We start from the raw sequence: 25598 nt of genomic DNA on the forward strand, positions 1-25598 counted from the left end.
ATCTGCCACCCTTAGCTACACGTCGTAAAATGTTTCGTATCTGTCTGTTCCATAAAATGTTTCATCATGCGCACTTACTTACTGAACTTATCCCTCCTCCGCATCACGTATCATCAAGACTAGATCACGCCTACAAAGTCGGTGTGCCATTTTGCAGAACTAACGCTTTCTTTCAGTCCTTTTTACCTCGCACTGCAGCAGAGTGGAATCACCTTCCGGCACCAACAGCAACCATCAAAGATCATCAGCTTTTCAAGGACGCCTTAGCTAGCATTGTATGGTTAACCACATCTGTAACCTTTCGACAATTGGTCCATTTTGTTTATTTAATTTCTATTTATGCCTGTAACCACTCCCCTCTCTAATGCCAACGGCCCTGAGGGTACTTGAAATAAATAAATAAATAAATAAACAATCTGAGTCAAACCATAGCAGTAGGCGAGTTCGATCAGATGTTCACTGCTAGCTGTATCAACTCTGCCGGGAGAAAGCGGCATCCAATCAATTCCTGGCAAATTAAAATCACCTGTCAGAATAATATTGTCACCAAAGTGTACATTTAGGTACAGTAACCTTTTTAGGTTATCAAGCACGTCTATGGTTGAATTGGGAGCTCTGTAGAAAGCACCCACTAAGACAGTACGACCATTCAGTCTGGTTTTAATCCGTGCGGTTTCTAAATCATCAAACCCTTCTATAACTGAGAATACTATATTACTCTTAACCTAGTATTGCAACACCGCCACCCCTCCTATCACGGTCTTTTCGTACTATGGAGTAGTTTGGGGAAGCAACTTCACAGTCTCTAATATCTTTATGTAGCCATGTCTCTGTGATTACCATAATATTGGGTTCGTGTTCAAGGCATATACTTTCTATGGCGTCAGCTTTGTTAAGCATGCTCCTAGCGTTCACATTTATAAATTTAAAGCAGACCGTCTTATGATTGTTTAGTCACTCATTGCTAGTGCTAGTGGCAACCTGGCATTTGAACCGGTGCTTGGTCTCCTCGTTCCATGCGTATAAGGTATTCTTGAGTTTTAACTTATCAAAAATTAACTTAGCTTTCACGCCGTTCTTTCGTTCATCGGCACAGGAGTTCCAAAGGTTTTTTCGTATTTCCACAAGCCTTTTAGAAAAATCTTCATTTACGCTAAATTGAGTGCCTTTTAGGTTGAAACAGCTACTCATTATTTTCATCTTATCCGTAAAGTCAGTAAGTTTAATAATGATCGGACGGTCTCTACCTGGTTCCCTCTTTCCAAGTCGGTGAATCCTTTCAATAGTGTCCACCCTTTGTTTCAGAATTTTATCAAAGATGTCATTGTTTACTTTCTGTAGTAGGTCCTCTTCACTCTCTGATTCCTCCTCCTTGACTCCGCGTACAATTAAGTTATTGCGCCGCGAGCGGTTTTCCAACTCATCAAGTTTTCTCGAAACTGTAGTCATTTCTATTTCACATCTTTCAGCAAATGTTTCTAGTTTCGAAAGCCTATCCCGAGACTCGTCAAAGGTTTGTAGCTTTTGTTCTATAGCAGACAGCCTGGATTGCATGTCCAGAATTCTTGCTTCAGACGATGTTTGGTTTTCCTGTATTTCGCTTAATTTGCTGAGGATTTCAGTTTGAGAAGCAATTACTTGTTGAATCATTTCCATTGTATCCGGGCCAGGATTTTCCTCAACATCACCGGATAACTTCAGCAACAGGCCTACAATTGAGATACAATCACTAAATCAAACCAGCAATGTGCGTGGACACGGCAACACGATCAAAAAAAGGCAGTTGCTACGGCAGCAATATTTTCGTCCACCAACCTGCACAAATAGTGGCACATCAGTTGACATTGTCACGACGGGGTTGCCGTGTCCACTGCTGATGGAAGGCGCAGGCGTCCCTTTTATAGGCAAAATCCGGGCTGGAAGTGTGGATGACGTCGCTGTGCTCGAAGAGGGTGCGCAGAAGGCAGTATCCACGTGCCACGACAGCAGCTCGCAGTGTGAAAAATGTACGCCCCCCGCGCACGGCAGTCGATAGGCATCGGCAGAAGCTGGGTGACGATTGAAGCCGCTGTCTGCGCTTACTGCACGGCCCAAGGCGATGGAAAAGAATCCGGTAAGTACCTGTACAAATAGTGGCACATCAGTTGACATTGTCACGACGGGGTTGCCGTGTGCAGAGATATTGCTGTTTTGTATTACACAATATGATGCATAGTGCACTTAATCTTTTAATTTATGTATGTAACGTTTATATTATTGCAATGCAATTCATTTAATACACTAGCACAACATTACATAAACATTCAACATTCCTATGTAGTGGCCCATGTTTCAAAATGCTGACAGTTATTACAAAGGCCCTTTGTATTCAGTGATTTCAGCCGACTGCATGTTTCTTTTTTCAGCCATTCTTTGAACATCTTTGCCTATATCATTGTACAAGTGCATGCAAAAGGTTTTCACACAGCAGCAAAAAGTTCAGTGTGATGATGGGCTGTTTCGGAGTTTATGCTAATTGGTACCGTTTAATAAGGGCAGTGCCCACCAAGCATTTGCGTGCCTTTTTTATGTATTAGGGTTTTCCAGAATAATTTTTCTTCAGCAATTTCCGCTTGCAAAGTTAAGTGTCTTCCTGATTAGTTGCCTTGTTGCCAGCCCCCCTAATTTCGCATTATCAAGACTTTGGCTCAAGAAAGGCTCAAAATTACATCACTCACATCAAACGTTGCAGCCCGGCAGTGTACTGGTACTCTCCTTTTCTGAGAAACACACAGAGGCCCAGTTTGCTGAACTTGACTGTTCGGTGCCGAGAACCCTGCTTCCATTCTGCCCTTGGTACCTGCGTTTAGATGGTGGCTCAACACAAAGCTCAATGTGCAATCTCAATGCATGCTTAAAAAAAGGCGTAGTAAGCTTGTGCACATCCTGACTATGGCAAGCAAAGCAGCAATGGGGGCTAGTTGCTTTACCATTTTAAGACTTTTCGAAGAACTGACTATGGCATTGCTTAAAACTGTACATGGTAAATCGTATAAACCAAAGCAATTATGTTCTCGACACGTATGGGCAGAGGATGTACAGACAGGACTAAATGAGTGCTTGAATGAAGACATGGTCAGTTTGTAATTTTCAGTAGGTGGCCAGTTATCGGGAAGTGTCAGCCATATGAAGACAGATGAAAGAAAAAAATGATAGACTGATTAGTAGAGGTTATGACTTGTATTAACCCATTTGTCTACCGACGACCTGTAATGACAATTCATTAAAAATGACTAAAATGACTAGTAATGACCAAATGTCTAACCACCACTTGTTACGACTACAATTGATTCACGCGTACTTGGCATTCCAGCAAAGGGGAAGAAAGTCTGTCATTCACACCGCTCATTAAGAGTCGCTTAATCACTTCATGAATTATGTGTATGCACTGTTGTATGTACTCATGCGTATGCCCTGTTCACAAATGTGGAGCACTAACAAATCACCCGACAGCTATTCCTATTTCTGAAGGCATGTGCCGCACAAAAATTCCTCGTCGGCAAGCCTATATTTAGACAACATCAATCAAGAGAGGTAATGAACAAACCCCTTGTTAGCTATCGAGCTAGTCTGTTTTCGGCAGTACGACAGACCATACCGCAGGTACCATAATGTCAAAAGGTAAAACTAGGGCCAGCAAAAACGATCATCTTTTCCCCAGGAGCATCTTTTCCCCAATCTTCTTAGAAAGAACATATCTCTACTAAAACGGGAAAAATTAGTAGCACATCCATCATGCACATAGCACATAGTAAAAATAAAGGAATGAAATAAAATGCTGCAATAGCAGCCAGTAGTGAAAACATGATCTGTGCGTCTCTCTCCAGCCTTTTCCTCACATCAACTTCATAAAACTTTCCTTGCATTTGTGCTAATTGCAGCGTGAATGTTGATGCAATTCATGTCAATCTCAGCTCAAATTATCTGGGCACACGAACACGATCCAATTGGACAAACGTTTGAGCGGATCACTGGTCGTTTACAGTACGGAGACAGTAAAATAGAGGCATAGAGAGATCCCAGCATTTTAATAAAACCACCGATGAACTCTGACGACCACAGACGTGACACAGGCGTAAGATGCCTGTGATCATGCGCACAACACCTCACTTCGACACAATCAATCAATGCATTTTATGTTTTCGAGAAAACAGCTGGATGGTCTCCTGGGCTAAAAGCTCCTCAAGAAGCTTGACTAAGGCCCAAGATAACACTACGTGGCAGCAGCATACAAAAAGAAAACACAGCAGCAGGATATAACCCTAGCAATCGTTATATAGTTGGTTGATAAACAGTCGAAAACATGATATTTGCATTGGACATTAAAGAGAAAGACAAAAATCAAACAATTTACTGATTACATCCTAAAACTGTACGCACAAAACTGTTCAAAGCACATAATTCACATTCGGGATGGCAAAAGAAAAAGAAAGTAGTGAAACAAATTCAGTATCTTCATCGTAAAACATGAGTTTTTCGATCTATAAAAAGAAGCAAACAGGAATTTTATTGTTTAAAAAAAAAGAAACAGCAAACAGAAATTTTATTGCTCTAAAAACAAAGACCTGAGCTCTTTTCGATTGGGGATTACTGTATGCAGAAATTTGTTCAGTATTGCTGGTAGAGTGTGAGCCAAAGATTGGAGCTTGTAAAATGTACAGAAACATGGAATTTCCCATACATCCAGATTTAAGGTGGGTATATGTATTTCGGCGTTGTAAGCTTGCCAGGGATGCCATGTAGTCTGTAATATCAGGAGAGGAAAAATAGTATGTTTTTAGCAATACGAAATCAGTAATGCGTTCTACAGATACAATTTCATATACCGGAAAGGCATTTCTTGTACTGAAAATATATGCCATATTTCCAATGGGGCGAATTATTCGTTTTTGTATCATGAAAAGCCTGTTTAAATTACCTTTTGTGGTTGTACACCAAACAAAGGTGCCGTAAGATAAATAGGAAGCAAACAAAGCTTGATAGATTAAGATTTTTGTTTTCACAGGTAGAACGCTACGATAGCGCGATAAAACTCCAGTTATCGAATATGTATGCACACGGCGCAGCAGATGCTAGCATGCGCAGGCACACACACACACACACACACACACACACACACACACACACACACACACACACACACACACACACACACACACACACACACACACACACACACACACACACACACACACACACACACACACACACACACACACACACACACATCGAATGAAAATGTACATTGCACCAAGCACGTTTGGACGCGGAAGCTCTTTGGCCATCACCGGAGACTCACTTAGTCACAAGAACGGTTTTATCCACATGCTATTTTTTTTTTGCTGAATGATCGCTGATTCACGATGTGTTTGCTGCCTTCTTGCGCCGCGAAAAGGGTCTAAATGCTTCGTACGCTTGCAACGGGGTGCCGAAACGCATAACCAGTGATCTCAGCCGGTGCACAGAAATACACTGCTAGAGAACGAATGATGACAGAAGAAAAAGCGAACTAGTGAGTGCACAGGCCAAACAGCGAAACACCCGACTGCAATCTTCGTTGCTCACTTCGACTCGGCTCGAGTTCAACAGAGCGGCTGCCCTGAACTCCCTGAGCAACCACTTTGGGCATTTTACCTCACGACACAATCTTAAGCCGCAAAAAAAAGCAAAGGCACGGATTTAACACAACGTAAGGCTGACAGAATATTTACATCTGAAATCGGGGACGGGGTCAGCGCGTCCCTGCTTTCTATTTCGCTATTTAGGTACCTGAGGTCCTTGCCTTACCTAAGACGGCACTACAGTCATCATCGGGCAAGCGACTTATTCAAGTCAAGACTGAAGCGCTGTCTTCACTTCAGTCTTAAGCGCCCGTGCTAGCGGCCTATCCTTTAGACTCCATTCAAGTCTGGACTTGGCTAAGACAGTCTTAAGAACGTTTCGTGCAAGCGGGCCCTTATTTCTAGGACATGTTAGCATGTGTTTGCCAGTAACCCATTTCACCAACTATACCTGAGCTGCACCAATTCTGTATGTGCATATAAGAGTGACGCAGAAGCGTTCACATGCCTCTGCCGCACTAAAGTCCCACTGTACTTAAGTTGCTCAGATTAATACGTTGTACATAAATGTGAAAATGAGGTGAAGGATTCTACTATTATTAAATGCACCAAGATATGTGTGCATGTATTCCGATATTTGAAGTATGTGTATGTATTATGTGTGTTCGCTTGCGTGCACAGCATTGAAATTGTGCGTTACATATTCCATTCTGTGCGAGAAATGCTGGCAGGCATTAAAAGATGAATTTTCCTTACGCTTTAATGCATTGTGTTAAGAGATCAGCGTCGATTTTTATTCATACACTTCGGTCGCGTTTCGACAAAGTGAAGTAGCAGGTCAGGAATCCGTTGACGCTGCCCAACGTCCCAACATCTCCTCTTATTCAAACATGTTCTCTCTCTCTCTCTCGCTCTCTTCTATAATGCGCCGCTTCATCTGCGCTCCCATTTTTAACACAAAATGAAGCGAATTAGAAAATCATGGTTTGGTTTCTATAAAAGCGACTAAGGTTATGCGGGATGCCGTAGCAAAAGCTCCGGATAACTTTACTAGGCAGGGTTTCTACGCTTGCACGAAAATTGCTCTGTAGAAGGGCGCCTTGTATTCCGTCTCTATCAAATAATAGCCGCCATGGTAGCAATACAACCCGTGTACCCCAGCTCAGTAGGAATCCGCCCTAACTATCAGCTCCCGTGGCGGGGAGGATTGTAGAGAAGTCCTAATAGGACAATAAGAACTACCAAATGTAAGGCACTCGAAAAATTCACAGTACCTGACTATATGCAAAGGGACCAGATAATATAGACTAATGAAAGAGTCACACAGACCACATCTAACTCTAACATTTGTACGGATCGGTCTTAAAGTATACTGTCGGTTAATATAACCCTTCTTTTTCCTTGCCGCCTGTCTGCTTTTCCTTTTTCATAAAGAGCTTCAAAAGCTGTGTAGTCACAATAGAGCGAACTGCTGAACACGGTCACAGTTCTGCATTAACAAGTGCGCCCGGTTCATTGCGCGAAATGGCGAGCATTGCGGCGCCTTTAATGGGCACTCTGCTTTCACGACAGCAAGCTTCTCGCACAGTGAATGTCTCACTGGTGGCCGGACTGTCTCCCTTATCATGCGCTCTCCTGTTCTACCATGCATTCTTATTTTAAGCACCTCCCTTTCTCTGCTGTGGGCCTATGACCTATATGTAGGCAGTGCGTTTGTCCCTAATGTCCACGCTATCTTGCTAATTTGGGAGCAGAGCCTCGCGTTGACCATTTTGCTATAGGCGAGCCCCATAGCGCTCACTCGGGCTCTCGCCCGACAAGAGCTCCCCACAGTTTGTTTAGAAGTTTCTGCAGGACTACGCAGGCTGCTCCTTCCTACTCGCATGTTTTAATGACGCTTACAGGGGAGAACCGCGACAGCGCTGAAACAGTTACACTAAACCGAGCAAGTGAATCTTACACCAGTATTTTGCAATATATAAATAACCTCTCAAGAAATCTCAAAGTGTTGCTCTCATTCATATTAGCAGGTGTGAAACGTAGTCATCAGCTCAATCCGTAAATGGTTTTTCCGCTAAATGCAGCCGTCGTAAGAAAATAAAGACCGCTCGTCACAGGAACAACTTCCATGAAACCGGTGAATGCATCGTAATTTTACTGTATACTGGCAGCTCGGAACTGTTCTCAAAGTGGCTTTTGTTGCGAGGTTTGAACTACACAACTACCAGATCAAATGAGTGCTATTCATGTCATTTGGAATTTATAAAACTACCATAGGGATGAAGACCTGAGCTTAATAAAGTGGAAGTTAGTGTACCAAGCTTTTCATGAAATATCATTTTGCTCTCTACAGGATTGCCGCAAAGAAATTGCCGGTTGGTTCTTGGGAAGTGGCATTGGCAATTGCGATTGGAGAGAAGCAAACGGTTTTGCGCGCGAGCCGCGTGGTCTTCGCCTAATCTGCCGCTTGGCTGGTCTTGCTGATCGCTTACTTCTGTCACGCCTTCTTCATTTCACAAGCCTTGCATAAATAAAACCTCGCCGCATATTTTGGGGAGGTCCTAGCTAGGATCAGTCCTCTAGCCCTGAAACTCTGCAGCCGCACGTTACCACCTCCTCCGATGCCTGAAGGCACCAAGCCGTACAAGTTGGCTCGGCCGTTATTTGACCCAGCTCCTTCCACCACGCAGACCACGCCATCTTCAGCGGCTTCGACGACTATGACGGTAAGGATTGGCGCACATCCTATGAGCAGGTGAGCGCTTATAACGAATGGGATGCGGAAAGCACGCTTAACAACGTTATTTTCTATCTCACCAGTGTAGCAAAATTATGGTTTTGGAACCATGAAGTTGACATTCCGTCATGTTCCATGTTCAAAGTAGGCTTCTTAGGAAAGTTTGGCCATCGGCTGTGAGAAAACGCCGCGCTGAACAGCGCTTGCGTGCACGGTCTCAGCAGGTTGGCTAGAATTGTATCAGTTACATCGAGTACGTTTTCGACCTGTGCAAGCGCGTACACGCCAAGATCTCAGGGGCCGACAAGGGGCCACCGAACACATTCTTAAAAAATTTGACGGCGCGATTCAGATGTTGCTACTGCGAAACCTGCACACCGTTACAGAAGTTATCACACAATGTCAATGTTGTGATGAACTACACAAGCAGAGGGACACGACTCGCGAGCACAACCACGCACACAGAGTCGCTTACTGGCCTGACAGATACAGTTGAAGACTTCGCTCCTGCCGCAGATCAAGAGCTTTATTCAAGAAATTGCTCTACAGCTCTCTCTCTTAATTCCCGCCATGAAGAGACTACATCAGACCTTGTTTCCAGTCTGCACCAGATTATTGACAAGTGGGTAGCTGAAGCGCTTCCTCCAGCCCCTCAATCATGCAGAGATTTTGAGGAGTAAGGGAGATTAGGGGCAGCTTAGGGAAAGAATGGAAGACAGTGTTAGCGTTCCGTAAATATAGGATGGTTTTTGTATCATCGTAATATTTGTAATGCACTATTTAATACGTTTGTTATGTTTTGTAGCGATTCAGCATTTCTAATTAGATGTCGGATTCCCGTATATTCCTTGTATTTGGTTTCCTGGACCTCATCAAGCTGCGTAAGCAGCTTTTATCCACTAAACCTTCGAGAAATTGTTGCCTAATAAATTGAATTAAATTGAATAGTTAGGACTGTATCGCATCATACACTTTGCATTTGTCTATTTCAATCCATTCTTATGGCAACGAAACACAAAACGCATATAGCTAGGTTTAGAGAAACCTATTATGCCACACGGAAAATGTTCCATACGGAAAATTGCCCTTTCTTTTTTTCACCCCTTCCTGCGTCTTCTCTTCCCTCATATTGTGTTTCAGTGCTCGTCGTCTTGCAGGAGATTACTGGGGTTCTGTTATTTTGTTTCAAAACCACTACGGCGCAAAGAAGACGACACAGGTTCTGTTATCCAACGAAGGTTCTGTTATCCTCGCAACCACTGCAGTATGCTGTCTCAAGGCTCGAACCACTGTGTGAGTCAAACTACAGTTTGCAACAAACAGCCGGCCCCGTGTGGTAATGATTTGTCTTTACTGTAGCCAATTAGAATTCCAGTGGATATCACGATGTCATGGCAACTCGTTGGCAATGAGATACAGACTGTTGAAAAAGACACCTTTCAGGTGCTGTTCTTGACGCACACTTCACATGAAAACGTCCCATACCTTACGTTGCAGAAAAAAAATTTAGCAATAATGAAATAATAAAACTTTTGGCATGAGATCTGCCCTGCCCCCCTTTAGAAAATACAGCAGTTGAGCGTTCTCCTTCTGACATGTTAAATTACTGTCTACGGTGAGTATCGCCTCGAATAAATATTAAGAAGTTAGTTCCTCAAGAACCGCGCTATACGTATACCTGATTCTCGCGCATTTGACATAATTAGTTATTACTGAAAACGAAACGATGTCACGTCTTGTTGAGGCAAGATATATTAACTGCAGCAGAAATGTTCCACTGCAAAGCAAAATTCCGCCTGTGGGCGAGCCAAAGGATTGGGGAGTAGTCCGAATCCAATTTTCAAACATCAATACAGTGTAAAGAAAATACAATATTCACCTTTGAAAGCAACAGAATAGGCGCAGGTAAGAAAATACAATATTCACCTTTGAAAGCAACAGGATCGGCGCAAGCAATTCCTAACGCAAAAAGTATTTGAGATACTATGACAATTCGTCACTTGAAAACGGTGACTTGCTTTGAGGCTTAAGGACTACTTTCAGGCCATTTTAAACGTGAGATATTGATTTTAGGCTGTGCGTTACCTGTCGTTGGAAGCACAGAAGTAGGTTAAAGGAATGAAAGGAAGGAAGGAAGGAAATGAAGGAAGGGTTAAAGCTCCGGAATCCGTAATCAAGCTGCCAAACGTAATTTCATGTGCAGCTAGAGGTACCTTCTGCGGTAGAATACTTACAGGCGCTAGCCAGTGCGCGTCTTGCGTATAATTAGAGTTCGCCTTAGTTGGGAGGTGTCATGAATTTAAGCCTGTCCGCATAAATCTGAAATAGAGTTGGGTCCCTAAACCTAAAGCATAGAACGCCAAATAATTCCCGTTGATTATCAGTCAATTTCTCAGGCAACGCAGTCGCATTCTGCACTTAGCCTCGAAACTCATGCTGTAACCACTTACGATTGATTTCCCGCATTTGCGGACGCGAATCGCTCATTTAGAGGCATTTAGCGATGCAAGCGTGCTGCCATACTTCTAGTTCCTACCCGTCGCGGACGTTTGCGAAATAAATTCCGGTTATCGAGCTTGACTTGGTTAAATTAAATGAGTTCTGGGTACGTCACAGCTAATCAAATAGAATTTAGCGTGTAAAAAACGGAATGGTTAACTAGTTACGTGCGTGCTACAGGCATTGCATACTAGGTTAGCATTTAACGGGGAGCAGGCAGAGCGTTCCTGCTTGAATGTTGGGATGATCCTGTTGCCAATAATTAGTGAGAGCTTTAGGCAGAAAGTGGGCGTGCAAAGGGCCCAAAGTGATCACCTAACACACGTTGAAGAATATCTGCGAATATTTGGATTTTGCGAATGCACATACGACATTATTCAAGGTTTCCACAGCAACACTTTGCGCAGGTGCCTCTGCAGAGACCACATTCTGCATTTGCAAAGATCATCGCAACGCAGCAGCCATCCATCCCAAAACAATTCACTTCGGCAGCACGACCTCCGTCTCCACTGCAGTGCATGCCGCTCCCGTGTGTGCGCCTTGCTATTCCGGGCATATCGAAGAAATCAAATTTATCAACATCATCCCTTCAGCAACTGATACTTTTCATGCTCCACAATGTCTATTGGGACTGTATGCACGTCTAGACGGATGGCTCGGTAACCCCTACTAGTCCTGCATCCGCCCCCGTCATTCCTGCGAGACATGCAAACATTTGCTATTTGATTTCGCATAAGACTACCTCTATTGGAGCAGAACTGGTCGCAATTTGTGCCGCTGTAAACTGTATTTGTAAACAAACTCCTCAAAAATGGGCTGTGTTCTCCGATTCCAAACCTGCCCTAAAATGTATTCAATCGGCCTTGAGCCATGGCGACCATGAGCAACTTGTAGCGGAGTTTCGACATCAGCACCACCAGTCATTACAACAGGGTCACGAAATTATCTACAAGTGGATAGTAGATCAGAGTGGAACTGTTGGCAATGCGTTAGCTGACGATGCGGCTCGATCGGCTCACGATACAATCAACATTGTTGAGATACCATGACGCAGAAAGGCACCTTCGACGGATCTCCCGAAGCGTGACTAGACAAACACGGTCTATGCCTGGAGGCTCGAAGTACGCTCGCACCACTTTGACCAGTTGCTTCAAATGGAGATACCATTCTGCCTCCCACGCTGCGATGCAACAATGGTGTGTCGCCTGTGGCTAGAAGTGGCGTTTACAAGCGCCTATTCTCATCTAATCGCAATGGCAAACGCTTCAACGTGTGAGCAGTGCGGGTTTGTTGAAATGACTGGCCACATACTTCGTGGCTGCCCTCAATTTGAGCGTGAGCGTGCCTTCCTGGCTGCTACACTCCGCCGCTTGTACTCTCGCCCTCTTACACAAGCAAAGATTCTGGGCCCTTGGATGACACGTTTATCAAAAAGGAAAGCAGTGAAGGCACTTCTTAAGTTTTTAAAGGACCCGGGGTCAGTTCAAGACTTTAAGTGTACGCTGTGTACCCCCTTTTACTATGAATCTCTGGATATGTGACAGACTCCTTTTCTTGGCGCTGTTTCCGTTTTCTCCCCTTGCTCTCTTCCCCAGGTGTAGGGTAGCCTACTGGGCTTTACCTAGTTAACCTCCCCGCCTTTCTATTCTATTCTGTCTCTGCGCTAATAGAGAACCCAAGTTTGCCTGTGCGACTACAGCGAGCGTTCTTCCCCAAGCGGCGAAATTCAGAAGCGCTCATCGGGAGCAACGCCGCGGCGGCGCCTTGACTCGCCGTGCAACCGAGGCTGTACGCGCTTTCTCTCTCCGCGTCCTGTTCGCGCTCGTAGCGCTCGTCTCCTCTCGACCGCGGCATGTGCAAGCAAATGCCCGGCGGCAACACCGCGCGCCAAAATGTACCTTGGTCGGTGGGCAAACTTCTGGAATAAAACAAAACAAAAACAACGTACGTCACATTGAAATTTCAGGCACATAAGCTCAGTTACGTGCAGCGCGACGTCACAAGATACGTTTTCGCATTTAGTCCAGATCAAAAGGCGCTGTGCAGCTAGCACAGAACCGGGTAAATTAGAGAATATGGGAGAGTCCTTCGTCGTGCAGTGTAAATAGTCAGGCTGATGATGATGATGATGAAATTACGCCAAGTGTCAAATCAGGGACGTTCGGGTCAGCAGCGCGGAGCCAAAGCGAAAAGCACCGCGGAAATAAAAAAAGCAAAGGTAAAAAATAAATACATCTAGGACAACAGCTCGGCGGAAGCAACCACTGGGAGCCGAGCAAGTACGGTATCAAGGCGCGAAAAAGCGAAACGCAGTCATGCTGCAGGTTTGTTTAGGGTAGCCTTTTAATTTTCACGTTGTATAAGCGCTTATTTCCTCGAGAAAAGAAAAATCGGCCGACCAGATGAGCACAAAATACCAAACTTCCTCACAGCACACGGAATAAAGTGCCCCATAAGCGTATGGACAATCAAAACCTCCCCCTTCTTCATAATTGCGCCACGAAATAGCCACAGGGGTTGGCTATTTTCTTCATCCCACATCGAAGTGTGTACATCGCTGCACATTCACTTTAAGCACGACTTCGTCGAAGCGCGAGCGAGAAGCAGGAGCGCGTAAGCGCGGAAGGCAGCTTTCTTTCACGACTGAAATTCAAGCGCGATCCCCAAAAGCGCGCGCAAAGTGAGTTAGCTCCGCGTGCTGACGGCGCAGACACAAAATTCTACAGGGAAGGTACTCGCTCTGCCCGTTAATGTATGCGGCGTTGCCCGGAGAGGGCTTTGTTTATTGCCGCCCGCGTGCCACCCTGCGATGCTTTGGTCTCTTATTGAGAACAACGAGGGGAAATAAATCTTACGGAGTTATCTCCGTAAGATTTAAAAAAGAGATGCTCGATGAACAAGAAAGGAGAACAGATTACAGAGCTTACTAATATAACGTTTTGCCGAGAGCAAGCGGGAAAGGAGAAAAGTTCTTTCTAACCATATTCCTTGCGCCGGCCCATTGTTGCCAGTACCGAGTGTGCTGTGCATTCGCACGCTTCATGAATAGCAGAGCGGCCTTGCACCTCGGTATATTGTCGTTTGAGATACTTAAATACCGTTATTAGCACCCCTTATAGTGGTAACGTCATCGGGACAGCAATGCGTGATCGTGGACTGAACAATCAAAGAAACCGCAATGTTATGATTGCCGAAAGCGTATGCGGGAAGCATGCATCGACAGTCTGAGTTCGGTTGTGATATGTTCCTGCTTCACCGCTTTCCAGTGTATCCTTATTTAATTCGCCTATGAGCGTTTTATGTAAACCAGATAGACTAAGTACCAATGACAGACTCATGAATATGATGCCCATTTCACTTCCTCCGCCATAGTAGCCACGCACGCCGGGCAGGCCGTCACTCCTGCAAGCACTCCGCGCCAACAATATGGTGAATCTCTTCCGCCAACGCAAGAGCCTGCTAAAATCTGTTCTTCACTTAAACAATAAGCCGAAAGCAAAAAAAAAAAAGTCTTTCTTGCGGATTTCTGACCAATACCGCGTTATTTATAATTGCAATACAAATAAGTTACGCAACACATTGCCGCTGGTGCGGCCCGCGGCTCATCGCCTGCACGCTGGCTGCGCTGCTAAGGCGTCACCGACATTTACATCTTTTTTTTACTGATACTATGGGACTGGCAGTAAGGCAGTTCCATGAGAGACCATTTACTCTAGCGCTGAGCAATTACAAATCATCGTCGGATGTGCCTTCGATGCGAAGCAATTTAGGCATAGCGACGACTAAGGAGTATCGCTCGACGAGATTGCCGTAGTCGGCCGCGCCAGCGGGCGACGCCCTTTCGTAAGCGCTGCTCTATGTGCTTCAAATTTGTCGTCTTCTTTCAGGGTGCAGCTGAGAGCGCACGTTTTTCGACGTTTGCTAAACAATATACTGTGCAAACGATGCTGGTACTGGACGGGGGTATATGATGTTGCGCCGCAGGGCGAACACCAAGGCTTTATAAAAACGTCGGCGTATTGTACTTTAGACACTATTTCATTTATGTGCTGGTCTTGAACCATGGCTTAACTTGAAAGTATAAATTGTTGAAGCAGGACAGCTCGATCCTATATCGAAATGGGTCGCACTACATGTTAAATCAATGCGACGATAACTGGAAAGCATTTTTCGTAGTATCTTGACTCCGCGTTCGGTAGCGGCCCGTACGGTTCATTCGCTGTGTTTGTGTGTACAGTTACCATTGCGATTGTAAAATATAATTGAAAATACATGTATCGTGAAAGGTATAAGAGATACATCCTCACTGCTGAAGTGGAGTGCAGTCCTTCGCAGTCACCCCGGCCGCTAGTGCTGTTTCCAACAGCTGCCGCTATTCAAACGGTAGGTATACGATTTGCTGACGCGCTCAAACAAAGCACAAATAGCACCAAGGTGTCGGACAGCTTTCACGAGCACCGCGAAACAGCATTTTGACACTGCCGCACCGCAGCATCAACACGCACAGCACAGCCCAAGATGGCGTCAAGAGGAGCTGGAGCGGACGTTCCCAGCTGGGCTCATACGGGGCGCCACCACCTAACTAAGATGGCTGCACCCAGGCATCGAAACTAAAAAGGTCTATAAGTGCATAGGAAAACACGTTTTATTAGAGGGCAAAGTTTCGACAGCGCTTACGCTGAGTGCGTAACGAAGCCAGCTGCTGTTTCTCCGGCATGTGGCTCCGCGTAGCTCGGGACGAAAGATCACGTAGGTGCAGATGACAAAGTAAGGGTTCCGGATGGTTGTTGCATGACTGTGATGAAAAAAAAAATATGTAGACGGTCTACCTCACTTAATGACGCAATATCGTGCAGCAGCAGAACGTTTTGACAGGGTTGTGGTTGCTGTGTCCCAATTATTAAACGTTATTTTGTCGTGTTGATCAGGCGGCCTTGATTCCAGACAACACACTGCATGTGCTTCAGAGAGACGGTCTTTTTAAAGCAATGCTTTATTTTTAAAACATGATGATGATGGTGATGCTTTATTGATGATAGCGTTCGATACGAATAACACTTTGTACTCTAGTTTGGCAAACCCAATTAGTGGTCAGTGAAGCAGACTGACCGGAGCTGGATGTTTTTTTCCTCAGCCTGACTATACCCACTGCAGAGCGAAGGCCTCTCCCATATTCCTCCAATTAACCTGGTTCTGTGCTAGTTGTATTCACTTGACCCCTGCGAACTTCTTAACCTCATCCGCCCCCCAATACTCTGCCGCCCCCTGCTACGCTTTCCTTCTGTTGGAATCCAGTTTCTGACTTAATAGTTGGTTGTCAGGAAAGAAAAGACAGTGTATCTGTCACACTTTCTATGGAAACCTGAAATCGGGTTCCGCAATCGTTTTGAGATAATGCGGGTAGGAGTGTTGCAGCACTAAAACAGCACTTGTACGAGACCGCACCGTGCACGAGACAGAGGAGAGAAGGACACGACTGCAAAGAGAAGGGTGATCGTCGATTGCGTCCATTCTCTAATCTAGCTCGTGCAAACACTTTTTCACCATATATGTATATATATATATATATATATATATATATATATATATATATATATATATATATATATATATATATATATATATATATAGGATGCGAGAACATTTAACGTACTTGGCCGATTAAAAAATTATAGAGCGAAGAGTACGCTTCAGGGTACGTCAAGCTTACTGCAGGTGGCCCAAAGGAATGTCAGCCTCCCCCACCATACACACAATGAAGGTCACACAATTCCTGCTTTTGTCGCCTGGGGTCATACCTATTACTGTGCTTCCTTCCATGTGCCGTTTTTTTCCCCACCTGCACTTTCTCCCACTCCCCGCCTGCACCTGCTTTTTACCCCACCCATCACTACAATGCCATTGTACTCTGCGCACCTGTCTCTCTTTCCACTCTTTGCATAGAACCTACTCCCATCGCTTGCATTCACACTCCTGATGAAGGCCAGCTTCTGGTCGAAACGTCGAGTCCAATAAAGTTTCTTTAAATGAAGCGTACCCTTCGCTCTCTCTCTATATATATTGTGAGCCTTCCACGGATCTTCTTTCATTTGTACATACCATAATCTTCTTCTTTCTTTTGTACATACCATAGTCATCGTCCCGCGGCGCCGGCTCCAGCACGCACCTGGGTTCTCTATCAGATTAAAACGCTGACACGGCGTACCTTGCCTTGCCGTCACGACTTTGGCGTCTCGGCCTGGCCTTCTTTCACACGTGGTGGAGGTGAAATTTGATCCCCTTACTGCCTTGTGCCCTGCCTTTCGCTGGAGCTACGTTCCGGTCGCCGTTTGGCAGCAACCACCATCGTTATGTCAACCGAGAGCAGTCCCGAGTGTACATACATATATATATATATATATATATATATATATATATATATATATATATATATATATATATGTATATATATGTATGTACACATTAGGCCCACTGATCAGACATCGGAAACAGCCAACGAGCGCACGTTGGTCCTCGGGATCGGGGCTCTGTAAACCTCACCATGTATGTAGCAAAAAATTCTGTTTCGATCTTGGTTTCGGACGCTAAAAGGTGCTCTGTAAATTTGCTAGACCCCCTGCTTAGCAGACCTGGCCTAAGGACGCGTTCAGATGTTTGTCTCGAACCAAAGGCAAGCAAAGCAAACTACTTGGAATGTCATCGCGGAGGTGGTGGGTGAAACATCCGTGGAGACATGTAGCGCGATGGTGCAGCTAATCCGCGTTACCGAGTGACATCAGATGTAGCGATTGAAGTTATCCGCCGCGCGGCTCAGTATCTCTGCTAACAGAATCACCAGCGGCGAGTTGGTGATGCAGAAGATGGGGGGAAGCTTAATGCAACACATTCTACATCTTGTTGCATTGCGTTCTTTGTGTATACCTTCTTCGGCCGAAGGCGAAGAATCTGTGTGTTGCTATTATATACTGTTCCTCTTTTCCGTCCTTCCTATTTTCTTTATAATGTGAGTTTTTATTTTTTCTCTCACGACGTATGCGCTCGTGTGTCAGCCGGGCGTGCAGACGCTCACACGAGGCTTCTGTTCCCTATTGGTAGTTAGCTGTGCGCCTTGATCCAACACGTCATTTGTGCATCGCCAAGCATAAGCCTGTTTGCTCCCGTCTGTTGCTTTATAACGTGCGTGCGAGCGAGACATTCCTGGCGCACAAGAGCGGCGCACGCTCGAGCGAATCGAACCGAGCGGCAGCCTCGTATGCAGTCTAGCGCGAATCGCACGGTCAGCGATGCGGGAAACGCTCGCAGGTCGATCATGGTTGTGTTGCACCAGAACCGGAAACGATTCCACCGCCAAAAGGCAGTCTCAGCCGTTTCGCTGGCTGAAACAAAAGGCGGGACACACACACAAGAGAAGAAAAAGGAACACCAACAAACGAAGACTAGTTCGTTTCCATAAAAACAACTCAAAATTGCGAAACAAAGCGCCCAAAGCCGAAACGCTAGATGAGAAAGCTTTACCATTGTCACCTGACAGAAGCGGATGAACGGATGGGAACATGTTGCTCGGGGGAAAAAATGCTCGTCCCGTATCGCGGTTAGAAATAAAAGTCAGCCGGTAGGATGCTTGGGTGCTGCCTTTGCGATGGTGTGTGTGTTTTTGTGTGTGCAAGATGGGTGCCTTTGTGTCTCGCTTCTCCTGGTATCGGGAGCGCCGAACGCAAGCAGTCCGCGCAAGCCGGCTGCTTTTCTGGTTGCTCGAGGTATGACTTTTGCCACGGCTGCCTGGGCGCCTGGTGTGCGCATCTCTGGCACATTCCCGTATGGCCGCACCTAGGGAGACCATCGTTTTCCTGCATCGCCGATGGGCAGAAAGGCCTGGCTACAACAACTGTGCTTTCGTCTTTCCAGGCCAAACACGGCGTCGGCTGATAAACTACAATGTGAAGAACCACCGGCTTGATCCACGTGGAAGGCCCAAAGTTAGAGCCATAAAGTGTCCGGCAAAGTGTACTTGTTTGACTCTTGTGGAGCCGAATGCAACTGTACTTCACATGCTACTCCTGGTAATTGATATCAGAGAAACCACTGGTGGTACTTGAAGCAAGTTTACGTGCTTTTACCTTAGTAGGGCATGCGAAATCTTTTTCGCACAGATGGAAGTGGCTGGAGACTACGACGCTCAATGCACAGCGCGAGAGCGCGTTGCAGTCCGCACGCGTAGCGATGATCGATTACGATGAAAGTTGTAGGAAGTTCCGCACTCACTTACTACGAGAAAGCTCTTGTTCGAGTCCAACGCGAATACTTCTTTTTTTCTGTGTGAAAACAATAGGAGCGGACATATAAGCGGTAGATGGTTATACCGATGGTACCCTGCCAAGACACGTGGACTGTCATGTCATGATCATGTGGGTCAATCACGAGTTAGGCACAAACAAGCTCGTTTCTCGGCTATGACGATCGCATGAATGCTTTCGCCTAGAAGTGCTGCATGAAAAATCTAGGGTACGCGGAATAAGGATATGCAACATGCGCATTTGTACTATCACGATGAAAATTTTACGGATCACATATTTTGAGAAAACAAAACACTTTTGCAGCGGCTCGCCATCCAGCCGACTGTTACTCTCACGAGCTAACAAAACATGCCAGTACCATCATTCGTTTAGAGAAGATATATGCACGTCCTCTAATTTGTCGAGGCAGTCTAGGGGACTGGAATAAAGGGCTCTATAGAGCTTGCGATATAGTTTTCTTATGCCTAGTATGTGAAAGAATGTCGATGTAAGATAACCCTTCCGCAAGAATGTTTGAAATGCGGCATTTGGAAGCAGAGTTATTTGCAATTAAAATTTGAATATCTGCGCCTTCGCGGCTTTCCTCCTTCTTTCGCCCACTGACACGTCACAACTGACGCATTTGCACTTTCATTTTTTTACTTAGCACCGCAAGCCGAAACTTCCGTTTTGGCGCGCATGCTTGCCGACGCGCAGCCGGGGTGCCGGGGGCCTTTCGTCGCCTGCTTCATCATTATCGCCTTTCGGCGCTAATCTAAAGTTTTGTTATCACGCTATACATCTCTGGCGTTGACCTCACCCTCAATTTTATGTTACTTCGAGTGCGCGACGCGTGCAGGACAGCTCTGGGCTTGACTGGCCACTCTCTTGAGTTCGCGAACTCAGTTATCGAAGCGTTGAATCGTTGGTTTGATGTGACATGAGCGGATGGTTGCTACAGTGTGCAGTCCCTGGCTGCAAGGGCATTGCTAGTGACGGCAGGAAAAACATTCTGCATAAATTGCCTCAAGACGCCAACCTCCGGAAACAGCGGCTACAGCTCATCGGATAGCCAGCATTAGTGAAGAAAGCGTCTATCTACTTTTATGGACGGCATTTCTCTCCCTATGCGTATAATATTTAACCGGATGTGATTCGCTATTTGGGGATCCCAAAAAGACTGCGTCTGCGTGAAGGAGCGGTACCAACGCTGTTTCTTCCAACACTGCCGGTAGGTGTAAAATAAAAAGATTGGGGTAGGTGTAAAATAAAAAGATTGGATAATATTAACTTTAGACTCGTTATCACTAAACAGGGTGGATTTTTTTTGTTTAACTCAGGCGATCTTGCTCGGCGTTGTGGCGTACATAAGCGAGATTTGTCATGACCACTGCGAATTACACTGCTCAGAAAAAAAAAGTGGCGAGCTTAGGGTGCGAGTTTGATATTTTTTACTGTTCCGTTGGTCGCCCCACGCACTAATTATGCACGCATATAAGCCGTATACTATCGTCGTCGGAGTTCAGCACCTTATTATTTAACAGCTTGTACTTATGGGGGTCGACTCCTATCTCGGCACTCATTCGCCGAAGTCGCTTTTCGAGCTTAGGGTCCATAATATCCGTGCCGCAGCAGTGGTATGAGATGCCAGCGAAAAACTAGAAATCGAGATCGCAGAGAGCGGTCTTCTGGGCGTTGCGGAGGGAAACTCTCTCGTGCACCTTGCTCGAACCTTGAAACTTTCGTGTTTAGGGTCTTCTTGCGTTTTGAAAGATAGCGATCGATACTAAAGAAAAAAAAGAAAGGGGATAAGTACTAGGGGACTGCGCAGTTGTGCGCAGTGGCGAGTTCTCAGCCGTGGTTTGGCGTCAGCTGACTGTGGGGAAAACGACGAACGCGCGCCGACAGGAGGTGAACAAGCTATGTTCGGTGCCCGATTAGAATCGCAGCATGAGTCCCGCCCTGTATCTTTTTTTTACGCCGTGTGGTGTTTGTACAAGCGCACCCTGAATTGTCACGGGGAAGGAGCCGCGTCCAAGTTCACCGAGGCGGCCAGGACAGAAACACGTAAAAACCAAGATGGGTGGTTGATAAAAGAACGAAGAAGGAGAAGAAAAGACACTGGTCAGGAATGAAGAGATGGTAACAGAAGAAAAAAGTGCTAAGGGGCTTTACCTTTCAGCAGTTGGGGGGGGGGGGAGGTCGCGAATGAAACGTTATCACTCGTGTGAACTGGCTTAGTCGCTCTAAGTTGTGCCTCTTAATCTCTAAGAGATCAGCTGTCGATCAGAAGTGTAAGTGTTGGTACACAGGAGTTATACACAGCAAGATTTTTCCTGCTGAAAGGGTGAGGGGGAGATAAACTGAAAACCCAGCGCGTGCGAATGCAGCAGTGCAACGAGTGGTGGGTTGGTTTGTGGGGTGTAGCGTCCCAAAGCTACTCAGACTATGAGAGACACCTGGAGGTCTTTAACGTGCACTGACATCGCGCAGCACACGAACGCCACTTCGTTTCGCCTCCATCGAAACGCAGCCGCCGAGGCCAGGATTCGATCCCGCTTCCTTGGGCACAGCAGTCGAGCGCCGTAACCGCTGAGCCACCCCGGAGGGGTCAACGATGGACACTTCGATGCAATGTTACAAGTGGCTCACGAATGCACATTTATTTTTGTCCAAGCGTCTCCATGAACAACAGGTGCAGATCATCAGCCAGCTGGATAGAATGGCAGTGGACCTCGCAGGACATGGGCATTGCGACTGCCCCGGCTACAGCGCCCAGAACTGCTCGTACAGCATTGTCATTCAGACTGACCATAACCTACAATGCTAACAGGTAAGAATAGCAAAGGTAAGGTAATGCTGTGATACGAAAATTCGCATACTGCAATTCATATTAACTGTGTGAAGTCAACTGCAGTACCCAATGGCGCGAGCATAAGGCCTGGCTTCACCTTAACTCAACTTAACTCAAGTCTTTAACAAAAAGTGACAATTTCTGCATATTATTAAGAGAAAGCATTTTCAACCTCACCAAGAGTGCCCTTGGTAAGTGCTGACTGCATGTCTATACATAAAAAAAACCAAATTATCCATTTTACAATACAAGCAATTGAATTACAAAATGTTTCATCGTTGCAAACCATTGGGGAAGAGGTACATTTGCTGACATATTGTAGCAATCCTGAAGAAGAGGAAAACACGTAGATGAAGAAAGGAAAAAGGAAGTTGAGAAAAACGAGGAGACTCTCGTGCCCATGCCCTGACTCGCAGCCGTTCACCAGCTGAGTTCTCTGCCTCCTATACCTGTGCAGCGCTTCGACGTCAAACCCCCGGCGTAACAACTTGGTGGCAGGCGCTGGGTACGAATACCCTCACGACGCATCCTCAATCGCTAGAGCCTCGCCGGAGCCGTCGCCTCGCTGGTCTTCTCCCATTCCTCTGAGAATGCAGCAGACAACTGAGCAGTCTCGAACATCAACGCGAAGCATTCTGTCCCCGTCTGGTGATGTACCACCCACTGCCTCAAATGCGACGCTACCGCTTCGAGAGCCTCATTCTTTTGCCGGTCAAGCAGGGGAAGATGTTGATGAGTGGCTCACTCACTTCAAACGCGTGAGCCGCTTCAACCGCTGGGATTCGGTGGCGAAACTAGCGAATGTGGTATTCTTCTTAACGCAGACCGCGTTGATGTGGTACGAGAACCACGAAGACTCTCTGACCACTTGGGAGGGCTTTGTGGAAGCTATCAAAGAATGTTTTGGCGATCTGACTGCAAAGAGGAGGCAAGCTGCGCAGACACTTTCTCAGAGAGCCCAGAGAGCAGGCGAGACTTGCACAACGTACATCGAGGCGGTACTGAAATTATGCAAGACCGTCGACAGTCGGATGACCGAGGAAGACAAAGTAGGCCATCTGTTCAAGGGCATTGCGGAAGACGTCTACCACTTCCTCATTGCCAAAGACAACTTGAGTTCAGTCACCGACGTTATTCGACACTGCCGGACATTCGAGGCCCTCAAGACACGCTGCATTACACCAAAGTTTGGGCGACTGGCAAATGTCACTACCATGGCCAGCGTCGAAGAATCTCCATCCCCAAGTTTCCTGTGTGCCATTAGTGAAATCGTAAGGGATGAAATTTCACGTCAGCTGCTTGCCCGGTCACCCTCTGGCTTCGCGGATAAAACATACGCTTTTCCAGCCCATGCACGTACGTGCCCACCAACGTCTAGCTATACACCAGCCAATGACACCGACTTCGCCTTCCGGGAAGACCTGGACACCCCGCAACAAAGGCCCGAATAGATTTACCGGCAATTCTCTCATCAGCGCAGAAACACTCGGTCCTACTCAAACCGTACACCGCGCCTACCGCGGGAAAGCTGCGCCGACCTGGAACCTACATTTTAGTATCCGTCGCGTCCTACCTCGCAAGAGTCCACTGAAGCGCAGCTGTTTGATCGCCCTATGCCCGTGTGCTACCGGTGTGGTGTCGCGGGCCACATTTCCCGCTACTGCAATCGACGCGCACAGTTCAGGAATCCTCCGATGGCATCGAACCGACGAAACATCCAGCCCTACATTGACAGCTATCGGCGGCCCGAACATCCATCCCGAAGGGGCCGTTTTCAAAACGAAAGACTCTGCAGCCATTCTCCAGTGTGTGACCGTAATGTGACACCGCCTCCGTCATTTCGTGTGCGCCGTTCCCCGTCACCACGGCGCCGATCTCCACCACCAACGCAGGAAAACTAGCCAGCGCGGTCAATGGAGGTGAGGTCGCTGGACAATGTGCGCTGCTACCCTATATTCCTCCGTCTGTGTGCATGTTAAAGAACAAGGTTAATGTGCTTGTTGATGGTTTACCTACGATGGCGTTAGTAGACACTGGTGCTACTGTCTCGGTAATGAGTTTAGATTTTAAGAACCATTTCAAGAACAAAGTTATGTTTGTTTGGGACAAAACTGCTAATTTTTATGGAGTAAGTGGAGAGTTATTGTGTCCGGTTGGGGTACGCAGCGTTAAAGTTTCGTTGGGGGGTACAGTATTTCCCGCGGAATTTGCAGTACTGTCCCGATCAACACACGATGTAATCTTTGAAATTGACTTCCTGCGTATGTGCGGCGCTACAGTTGATTGTCGAACGGGAGAGCTAAGTGCTAGTGGTTCTCTTCCTCGTGAACTTTTGGAAGAGACGTCAAATTATGAAGACGTTTTGTGTGTCTGTGATGAAATTGTCGTACCGCCACATTCTGCAGTGCGCGTTCAGGTGCCCTACTCCCGTCCTATTAATGACGCTTTTTAGGTTACTGTGGCGCCTCTTAATTTTTAGTGCGTAAATAAAAATGTATTAGTGCCGCATTGTTTGGTTTGCGTGAAAGAGGGCCGTACCGGACTATAAATTGCTCGTCGGAACCGGTTGTTGTTCCAGCGGGCTCTAAACTAGCTTCATGTAGCGCAGCTCTCTCAAATTATGTGACTCCCTTACTTCTTCCCTTGATAACCCCGCCACTAACTTACCTGCTGATGAGAAGCTTCTTGCGATGATCAGCGCATCGTTGAACACCTCACAACGACAGAAGAACCTCTTGTCCCAGCACATGCCCGTCTTTGATTTCGCGCCATCCGACGGTTCTCGACGTTTTCCGTTGTCGCGCGCACGCCACACGATTAACACGGGATCTGCCCATCCGATTTGCCAAAAGCTGTACCACGTGTCGCCGTCAGAGCGCAAGGTGATTACCGAGCAAGGTAAAGACATGTTGAACAGGGGCGTAATTCAGGAGTCATCAAGTCCTCGGGCTGCTCCCGTGATATTGGTAAAAAGAAAGGACGGAACATGGAGGTTCTGCATCGACTACCGTCGCCTCAACTCCATCACTAAAAAGGATGTGTATCCTCTTCCCCCGCATCGACGATGCCTTAGATTGCCTTTTCTCTGCATCTTATTTCTCTTCTGTTGATTTGCGATCGGGGTATTGGCAGATTCTGATGGACCCCGCTGACAAAGAAAAAACTGCATTTGTTACTCCGGACGGCCTACTTGAATTCCATGTGATGCCCTTCGGCCTATGGTATGCGCCGGCCACTTTTGAGAGATTTATGGACACAGTACTGCGTGGCCTCAAGGGGGAAATCTGCATGTGCTATTTAGACGACGTTGTTATTTTTGGCCGGTCTTTTACTGAACATAACACGCGACTCGCTATTGTTTTAGATTGCCTGCAGAAGGCTGGGTTTGTCCTGAATTCTAAAAAGTGCCGTTTTGGTCAGCGTCAAGCGCTGGTACTCGGGCATCTCGTCGACCGCGATGGAGTTCGGCCAGATCCACAGAAGACTGCAGCAGTTGCAGCATTTAAAGACCTCAGAACCAAAAGGAGCGCCGCAATTTTCTGGGGCTGTGCTCCTACATTCGACGATTCATCCCAAGGTTAGCCGACGTCGCTTACCCTCTGACGTTCCTTCTACAAAAGGACGTCCCTTTTGAC

At 46.4% G+C, this 25598-nt stretch overlaps 1 protein-coding gene and 1 pseudogene across 1 annotated transcript; one reads left to right on the forward strand and one right to left on the reverse strand.

Annotated features, from left to right (window-relative positions):
• Nucleotides 1-954: 954 nt before the first annotated feature.
• On the reverse strand, nt 955-2099 carry LOC146187354 (uncharacterized; annotated as a pseudogene).
• A 20454-nt stretch (nt 2100-22553) lies between these two features.
• Nucleotides 22554-23864, forward strand: LOC146187355 (uncharacterized). Its single transcript, XM_084608193.1, has 2 exons — nt 22554-23234; nt 23643-23864. The coding sequence occupies exons 1-2, from the start codon at nt 22554-22556 to the stop codon at nt 23862-23864; spliced, it is 903 nt and encodes a 300-aa protein (XP_084464319.1).
• The last annotated feature ends 1734 nt before the right edge of the window (nt 23865-25598 follow it).

Source organism: Amblyomma maculatum, chromosome 6, assembly GCF_055883805.1.
Source record: "Amblyomma maculatum isolate TAMU_Amacu chromosome 6, ASM5588380v1, whole genome shotgun sequence".
Taxonomy (NCBI): Eukaryota; Metazoa; Arthropoda; class Arachnida; order Ixodida; family Ixodidae; genus Amblyomma; species Amblyomma maculatum.

Bases quoted from the DNA above. Each gene is read 5' to 3' on its own strand.
- LOC146187355 (XM_084608193.1), top strand. From the start codon at position 22,554: ATGCAGCAGACAACTGAGCAGTCTCGAACATCAACGCGAAGCATTCTG. The intron at 23,235-23,642 runs GTAAGGGATGAA...CGACGCGCACAG, and splicing joins TGTGTGCCATTAGTGAAATC to TTCAGGAATCCTCCGATGGC.